Source organism: Geospiza fortis, unplaced genomic scaffold (genome assembly GCF_000277835.1).
Source record: "Geospiza fortis unplaced genomic scaffold, GeoFor_1.0 scaffold145, whole genome shotgun sequence".
Lineage (NCBI taxonomy): Eukaryota > Metazoa > Chordata > Aves > Passeriformes > Thraupidae > Geospiza > Geospiza fortis.
In genome coordinates, this window is record NW_005054362.1 from 4,120,215 (window position 1) to 4,128,851 (window position 8,637).

At 53.3% G+C, this 8,637-nt stretch overlaps 1 protein-coding gene across 1 annotated transcript; it reads right to left on the reverse strand.

Moving 5' to 3' along the window:
* Nucleotides 1-4,887: 4,887 nt before the first annotated feature.
* On the reverse strand, nucleotides 4,888-8,524 carry MMAB (metabolism of cobalamin associated B). The gene is made up of 6 exons (XM_005424110.3): nucleotides 8,472-8,524; nucleotides 7,969-8,041; nucleotides 7,718-7,815; nucleotides 7,382-7,446; nucleotides 6,712-6,771; nucleotides 4,888-6,566 (listed from the first exon to the last, which is right to left on the reverse strand). The coding sequence occupies exons 2-6, from the start codon at nucleotides 8,030-8,032 to the stop codon at nucleotides 6,479-6,481; spliced, it is 375 nt and encodes a 124-aa protein (XP_005424167.2). The 5' UTR covers nucleotides 8,033-8,041; nucleotides 8,472-8,524; the 3' UTR covers nucleotides 4,888-6,478.
* Nucleotides 8,525-8,637: the final 113 nt, after the last annotated feature.

Below are 8,637 nucleotides of genomic sequence, written 5' to 3' on the forward strand. Positions count from 1 at the left end.
CTCTCAGGAAGGCTTTGGAATGCCGGAGGTTAAGGGCTGGAGCAGCAGGAGTGGGCTCAGCCAGCTGTGCCTCTGCCAGGCTCCTGCCAGACCCAGCCTTGGGACAGAAAGAGTCACGTCTCGATTTCTCAGGAGCAGGAAAGGTTTCATTTGGTTTCCAGAGGACAGGAGCTGGCACACACTCTGGCTCCCCAGCACAGTGCTCAGGTGGGGCAGGTTCCTCTCTGGAGCCAGGGGAATGTGTCAAATCCTCTGGAAACCTCCACTGGCAGAATCCCTCTGGGATGGAAGTTTCCCTTTCCTTGCAGGCCCTTTCTTAGGGAGTTGTTTGGACCCAGGACAGACTCTCTTTGTAATGGCCACATTTTCTTTGTTGCCAAACTCTTTTATTTCGGTCACTTTGTCTCTTTCTGGCCTTATTTCTGTCAGTTGGTGTTTGCCTGGAGCAGGCAGCTTTTGCAGGGGGTGACTTGGGAAGGTGTGGATCCTTCCTGCCGTTTCTGAGACACCCATAAAGTGTCTCTGCAGCTTCCCATCTTTGGTCCCTTGAGCTGCTGTGAGCCCTGCCCTGGCCCAGGCTGGAGACAGCAGAGACTGGGCTGCTCCTGGGCTGTCCTGGCCCTGCTGGGATTCTGGCACAGAGCAGAGCCATGGCATTGCCTTTTTGGGGACAGGCTTAAAAGCCAGTCACCTTCTCCACTTCAGCTCACTGGTAAAACATAAAACACAGGCTGCTGGCTTCTGTCCAGGGTTTTCTCTCCCTCCTTCCCTCCCTGTGGCACTGGGGATCCTCATTCCCCTCCCTGGCCATATCCCCCCTCTCCTGCTGCCCTGCCTGGTCCATCCCATGGGATTCCTGTGCCCAGGTGAGCTCAGCAGAGCACAGATCTCCACAGCCTGGGCTCTGGAAGAAATCCCTTACCTACAAGATTTCACAAGATTTCCAAGGGGTCGGAAAACCCTCGGCACCGAGCAGCGAGATGGCCTTGGCTTCATCCTCCTCCTGTCGTGCTTCAGATGGATTTCAGAGAAATAACCCTTTTTTTAGAGCCAATGCCTGGAAATGCATCTGGAAAGCAATGTCAGGATCCTTCTTCTCTGTCAAATCAGTGAGATTAAACAGGAGTGATGGGAAGTGTTGGTGCGGACAGGAATGTCTGCATCCAGAGGGTTCAGGACACTGGGCTGTGAGTCACAGAAATTAAAGATGATAGTAAATTTCTTTTTTTTTTTTTTTTTTATACATAGAAGATTTTGGCATTAACCAGTTGGTGACTGTGTAGTTGGGAGGTTTAGGCACTGCCTTGGACTTCTCAGAGTTTAAATATCACCCAAAATCTCCTTTTTCCTCCTAGGAAGTGCAGTGTGTCTGACTAGAGCACAATGAGCATTCAGTGAAATGAGTTGTTGAACACTGAGATCAAATCCTTGCTCCCCTTTTCCCTTTTGTTCCTCAGGAGTACAATTCCTAGAAAAAAAAATCTTACTGCAGACTTAGCTTGGTCCCTCCAAACCTGGAGATGTTGCACTACAGACACTGCTCCCGTGCTGGAGCTGGTGTGGAAAATGTGATAAATGTTTGGGGAATTCCTAGTGGATGCAGGCAAGGATTCCTGTGGAGGGGCTGATTCCTGTGTCCCAGGGAGGCTGTGTCAGTCTCTGCCTGCTGTGTGGATTCTGCCCAAGGATGGTTTTGCCACAGGAGATTCACAAGGATCTTTTCTATCCAAGAGTTGCTGTTGTGGGAGACCTTGGTTCCATCCCTGTGTGTCTGACCTGCAGAGAAAATAAAGCTGGGATGAGTTCAGGTGGTTGGGTGTCTCCTGGTCCTTTTCTAGGGCAGGGAATGTGCTGGTGGGATATTCCTGGTAGAGCAGAGCAGGGCACTGGGGCCCTGGCACCTCTTAGAGGGCACCTGCCTTTATTCCAGGCATGAGGAGGTCCTGGCACAGGGTGCCCAGAGAAGCTGTGGCTGCCCCTGCATCCCTGGAAGTGTCCAAAGTCAGGCTGGACAGAGTTTGGAGCAGCCTGGGATCCCAGTGCAGGAGTGGGGGAGCCCTGAGGAGCAGTCACTGGAGCTGACATGGCTTTGATGTTAGTAACAATATCATAATATGGTGTGTTTCCACCTGAGCCTGATGCTGGAAGCTCCTTGGAGGAGTGAGAGCTGTGCCTGCTGCTTCAACTTCCCTCTGACTTTGGGTTTGGAGCCCTTCAGTGCCCTTCCATCCCTGCCTGGAGCCCTCCTGCCCCCCTGGCCATTCCCAGCCCTCTCTGGCTCTGCTGGGAGCGGGAGCACGATGGGAGCGAGGGAGAGGCTCCCAGTCAGTGTGCAAGTGCCATTGTTTTGACACAGAGGCATCTGGCACTGTCAGGAACAGCAAAAAGCAAGCCCAGAGCAGCTGCTGCCAAGGCAGAGCTGGCAGCAGCCAGGCCTGCACAGCCCCTGCTTCCCTGGCATCAGCCGGGACCTGGGCACGCATCGCTCGGGGCCACCGAGGGGAGAGTGACTGTGGCTACCCCATAAAACTGGGAACTGTGGGGTGAGGAGCTGGGAGGGATCCCTGGAGGTTGGGGGGGATCCCTGGAGGTTGGGAGAGATCCCTGGAGCCTGGTGCTCGCTCAGTGCTGGCACAGAGCAGAGCTGGGTGTCCCAGCCTGCTGCAGGCACGGGGTGTTCAGGAGCAAACAGCAGTTCCTGCTGCCCCTCTCCTGCTCCCACAGGCTGTCCCAAACCCCTGGCTCACACCCAGGCTGGTGTTCCCTCTGTTAGATCCCTCTGTTCTGCACCTGTGCCCCGTGCTAGATTCTAGGATAGGATGGAGAAGAAGCTGTGCTGTGCTCTGGTCTCCACATCCCTGATGTCTCTGCAGCTCATTTTTGTGTTTGCTCCCATTTACCAAGAGGTGCAGCAGCTCCTGCAGCAGGTGCTGGACTGGTCACACCACATGGCACTGTCACCACCTGGGTAAGTGGCACTGAACTGGTGCTCACAAGCTGCTTTTGTGGCTGTTTCTGAGGTCAAATTCTTCAATCCTGACCCTCTCCAGTTTCCCTGGGGTGGTTTGAGCCCTCCCTGTGTTGCTCTGCCTCTCTGTGCCTGCCCTGCCAAGGCAGGGATGGGACACTGGGGTGAGGTGGGCACTGGGGTGGGCACTTTGGGCCAGGCTGCAGCACAGGGGGAGCTGAGGGTCCCAGGCAGCCCCTTCCTCCACAGACAGGCTCACAGAGCTGATGGTTCCTGCCCTGGGCTGCTCTGGGGTGGGGAGGGTTTTTCCTTACCCATTTCCAGGCTAAAAGGGGATTTCAGGAGCTGTGAGCCCACAGGACTTACCCTGTGGTCCTTTCAGCTCCTGCAGCTCCAGTGGAGCTGTTGTTCCCCCACTGCCAGGGCTGTGCACCCCAAAACTCACCGGGCTGGGGCTCCAGCACACACTGTCAAGGTGGGGGCTCTCATCCCTCTCCTCCTTTGTGAGCCCTGGCCCAGGAAATGCTGCCTCGTGTAAATTTACATCTGACTTGGCACAATGGATGTTTGTGTCGTTGCTGGCGGAGCAGCAGCCGTTCTGCTGCTCCCACATCGTGGTGGTAATCGAGGTGCTTGAGTTATAGCCCAACTTATTCCATTTTACAGCTCCTACAGCGTTAACAGATGTACGGGCGTCTGATCCAATCATGCAGCAAGAGATTTTGGGGCCAGTTCTTCTCGTTTTGACAGTGTGGAAGCTGGGAGCAGCCATACTTTTTACAAACAAGAATAAACGACCCTTAGCAACATATGGCTGTGCTGGCAGCTCCAGAGCAATCCCAGATCAGGCACCCTGCGAGGCAGGAATGTTGCTGGGCGCTGGAGCTGGGCAGCCTGGACAAAGCATCTGCCTTCCCCCGTGATATTAATGAGGTGCAGGCACTGGAATCCCTATGCTGGAGGGCTGGGAAGAGACAAAGAGCTTGGAAAAACAACTGCCAGGCCAGAGCAAGGGAGGTTTATTTGGATTTAGAGGCTGGGTTTTGTTTTGGTCACTCTGCTGCTGCTTCCTGGCTGACCTTGTGGGGTTAGAAGCAGGGGTAGCTCAGCTGCTCTGTGCCTCTGCTCTAGCCTGGTGAGGAGGGTGCACCAGAGCCTGAGGAATCACAGAATTCCAGCATCATTCAGGTTGGAAAAGCCCTCCCAGATCACTGAGTCCAACCTGTGACTGATCCCCACTTTGTCACCAGCCCAGAGCACTGAGTTCCACCTCCAGGAATTCCTTGGACACCTCCAGGGATGGGGACTCCAAACCTCCCTGGGCAGCCCCTTCCAGTCCCTGAGCACCCTTTCCATGAGGAAATTCCTCCTGGTGTCCAACCTGAGCCTCCCCTGGCACAGTTTGGTGCAGTTCCCTCTCTCCTGTCCCTGTTCCCTGGGAGCAGAGCCTGACACCCCAGGCCGTCCCCTCCTGCCAGGAGTTGTGCAGAGCCACAGGGTCACACCTGAGCCTCCTTTTCCCCAGCTCAAGAGCCCATGGCTGTCCTGTGACCTTGGGGACAACTCTCAGGGCAGAACGTCCCAGCCCTGCTGAGCTGCAGCCTTGCCTCAACTCCCTCCTAAAGCCAAGCCCTGCTTAGTGACACATGGAGGGTCACCCCAGCACCTCCCTCTGCCTCAGCCCTCCAGAAACAACTGCTGTGGGTGGAGAGGGAGGGGGCAGCTGGGTGCACCCCAGTAAATTTAATCTTTTTATCATGTTAAGTGTAGTAGCTTGATTTATTTCTCCTTGCAATCCAAACAATGCCAGCTTTGGTCCCAAAACAGTAGTGAGATTTCTTCCCCCCAGCTGGAAAAAAAAAAGGAAATACTATAAATCCCTCCCCAAGCTGATTTATGGAGCATTCATGAAGAATTTATATTGCAAAGGATTTTATTAAATTAAACTTGAAAAGCCTCTTGATTCCTGAGGTTCAGTCCCAGAGCCTGAGCTCTCGTAAAACTGGCTGGAGCAGGCAGAGGGAATGGCTGAGGTGATGCTGCAGCTGATGGGACCATCCAAATCCAGAGCATTTGTCACTGGGATGTGTTCCAGGCTGAGGCTTGGAAAATTACTCCATGAAAAATGTGCATTAACAAGAGCCATGAAATATCTGCCTCAAACCCAGGTGAGTGATGAGACGGGGGATCTGTTAGTGCTGGGCACTCCTCACTCATTCCTGGGCATTCCTCACTGCCTGAAAAGGGACACAGAGCCAGAGATTCCTTGGAGAACAAGTTGAAGGTTGGTTCTACTCAAATAATTGAATGGGAAAAGGGGCAGGATGGATTTAAAAGCTGCCCCACTAAAGGCAGGACAAGCCCTGGATGGGCATCACCACCTTGCAGCCCACAGCTTTCCCAGGGGGTAAAATGACACCAGCAGGCTTCACATGGGTTCTTCCCAGTTGTATTTCCAAGCTGGAAGCAGCTTGGACATGAGTGCAAAGCTGGAATTGTGTGTGTGATGTGGCTGTGAGCTCTGCTGAGGGCTCAGTGCAGAAACATTCCAGGCTCAGCACAGACCCCCTGGGAGGAACCCTTGGGGTGCTGCCCCTCTCACCCAGCTCCAGCAGGGCCCTGCTCCTCACCCCAACCCCTTTTCCTGCACCTTCAGTGCTCCCAAACCCTGGGCTCTGCTCCCCCAGCTGTTCCTGCAGCTGGTCCCACCATTCCAAGGGACAGCTCCACATGGAGACACCCCCAGCACACAGATCCTGGGATTTGGTCTTTCCTGCTTCACCCCCTCCATCCTGTTCCTGGCAGAGGATGCCCTGGATTGTCAGTTCAGAGACATTCCTCACATGCACAACGAGAGGCAGCCAGAGCCAAGGAATTCTTGGTGCATTCCTGTAAATCTGTACAGCTCAGCTCCAGCCAGAGCTGATGGATTGGAAGGGACTTGGAGCAGCAAAGCTCACAGGGCTCGCTGTTAAAACGTGACAGTTTGTGGCCCTTTGGTACAAGGAAATTCACATTTATTATTTCAGAGCTGTGGACACAATTCCCAAAGGCGTCCAGCTGCTGCTCCATACGAGCACTGTGACTTCAAAGGAGGAGCTGATTGTTTTCCTGATTGTTTTCCCTTCATCATCCCTCAGAGTCCTGTCAGAGCCTTCCCACAGCACCTGCTGCTGCCCAGGGAAATGAAGGCATCTCCAAAATGTTATGGAATTCTCCTGCCTCTACTCCCAGCTGGGAGAAGCAGTGACTCCAGAGCCATCCCCACATGGGATGTGTGGGCCAGGCCCGGGGAATAGGGCAGGTGTGTTTGGGTCCCTTCCAACTCAGGATATTCTGTGATTCTGTTCCTCTCAGGATTTATCAACAAGGTCCTGGTTATTTCACATGGAAATCCTTGGCAGCTCCCATTTCCAGTCCAGGCTTGTCCTCTCTCCCTTCCTTGATGGACAAAAGCAGTCAACTGGATTTAGTTTTCCATGATCAAGGACAAAACATTCCAGCTCCCAGCTAGGGGTCAGGTTTTATGTAGATTTTCTCTTCTTTCCCTTCCTTCATTGCAGCATAACGTGCCAGGACAAAGAGATAATCACTGAGCCTGGAAAACAGGGGAAAAGCAGGAAAACCAGAGATCTTACTCCAGAAGAGAAGATTGTTGAGAAGCAAAACCCCCCAGTTTTATTCCCAGAACTAAGGGAATGCTTCAGTAGGACAGTGGAATGGTTTGGGATTTTTTTTTTTACCTGTTTAAATACTTGGCCACATTTGGATCTGCTTCCCCTGCTTGGACTAAAGGGACCACGCTGGAAAAAGCAAAGGGAAATGCTGGTGTTTGATTTTCCAGCTCTGAGTGCACAAAGGCTGGAGCCTCTTCCCACCCCAAACCTCCCCATGGGGTTCCCACTTTGACTCCTGCAGAAGTGAAGGATCTTTGCTTCCCAGGGGGATCTGGGAGGGGTAAGTGATGCCAGAAATGTTTGTGTTTGTCCTGGAAGCCCCTGCTCTGCTCCTCCCAGGATACTCATCCATGGGAATCACTGAACAGAGACTATTTACAAGGGCCTGGAGTGACAGGACAGAGGGAATGGCTTCCCACTGCCAGAGGCAGGGTTAGATGGGATACCGGGACAAATTCTTCCCTGTGAGGGTGCTGAGGCTCTGGCCAGGGAAGCTCTGGCTGTCCCATCCCTGGAAGCATCCAAGGTCAGGCTGGACAGGGCTGCAGAATCCCAAAAGGTTTAGGTTGGGGAAGGAAGAACAGAGCCCAGCTTTGTGCCTCCTGCACTCCTGGAATTGGGCTAAACACACAAAAGCCTGGCCTGAGCCCCAGGCCCAGCCCAGCCCAGCCCTGGTTTGCTGTCACTGGGGTGTCCCCATGCCCTTTCCTCAGGCTGACCCCAGCACAGCACTCACCACCTCTCGGCCCTGCGGCACACGGCTCGGGAGAAATGGAGAGCAGCACTGCTCCTGCCCCCAGACTGGAACAGCAAGGAAACACCACTCAGGGTCTGCACCAGCAGGGACAGCCCCCCCTGCCCTCCCACACACATGGAACTGAGCCCTGTGCCATGCCAGGCAAGGCAGGGGCAGCCCAGTGCAGCAGGGTGGGCAGATGTAACTCCCAGCTCCTTGTCTCTGCTTTTCTCTTGGTGTTTGCCCATGGGAACAGCAGCCTCCCAGGCTGTCTTCCCATGGTAAGCAGGGCAGCAGGGCTACCCCAAGGAGGTGAGGGGCACAGGCAGCACCTACGGGCAGGATGAAGGCTCTGAGGGGAGGCAGCTGCTCTGAGTAGCTGTCAATCCACTGCTCCAGCTCCAGGACGGGCTTCTCGCTGAACGACGTTCGCTCTACAGAGAGAAGAACTGGCTGAAAAAAAGTGATTCAGACAGCAAGCTGAGCTCTCATTTTGCTTTCTTGGATCAGCAAGTCCTAAGAAACCAAACACTCAGCATCCCAGCACCCACACCAGGCTGTGCCAGCCCAGGAAAGGCAGGACTTACTGCGGTGAGCCTCCCTGGCTGAGGAGAGTGGTGTGGCAATGTTGGAGCCCACATCCTGCAGCATGCACTGCACCTGGACAGAAATCACAACTGCTGTCACTCCCAGCCACAGCCTTTTGCATTCCTGTGCTCAGCAGAGCTGATCAGCCAAACTCACAGGTTGCCCAGGCAGGACCTGGGTCACTGCTGTGCCCTTGTGGTTGTTTGTGTCCCAGTTTCAAACCTGGAGCTCTGTTACAACAAAACTCGTGTTCATAATGTGGATCTGACTTAAAACAAACCTAGAGATGAATCTGTCTGCCCATAACTAATAATTTGATCTACCAGCTTCCTTCTTGGTTAAAGAAATTTGCCTCTTAGACAGCAATCAAGGGAGTCTTAAAGATTTATATATTGAAATACTAAATGTATTGAATTCCTGTGTGTCAGTGGGAGCACTGTGGCTAAAATTAAGGAGTCCATGTTTTAATTGCACTGGAATGAATATTATAGTTAATACTCACTTTATGAAGTTGATCAACAAACGTGTGACCCTTTTCACTGCTAAACTCACCAGCCAGCCTTGGGTAGAGAGATAAAAACAAAACAGAGTTAGCTGGGAATGAAGAAATCATAACAAACATGCTTTTTTTCCATGTGATTCGGATACCCCCAGCCGATCCTTACCCG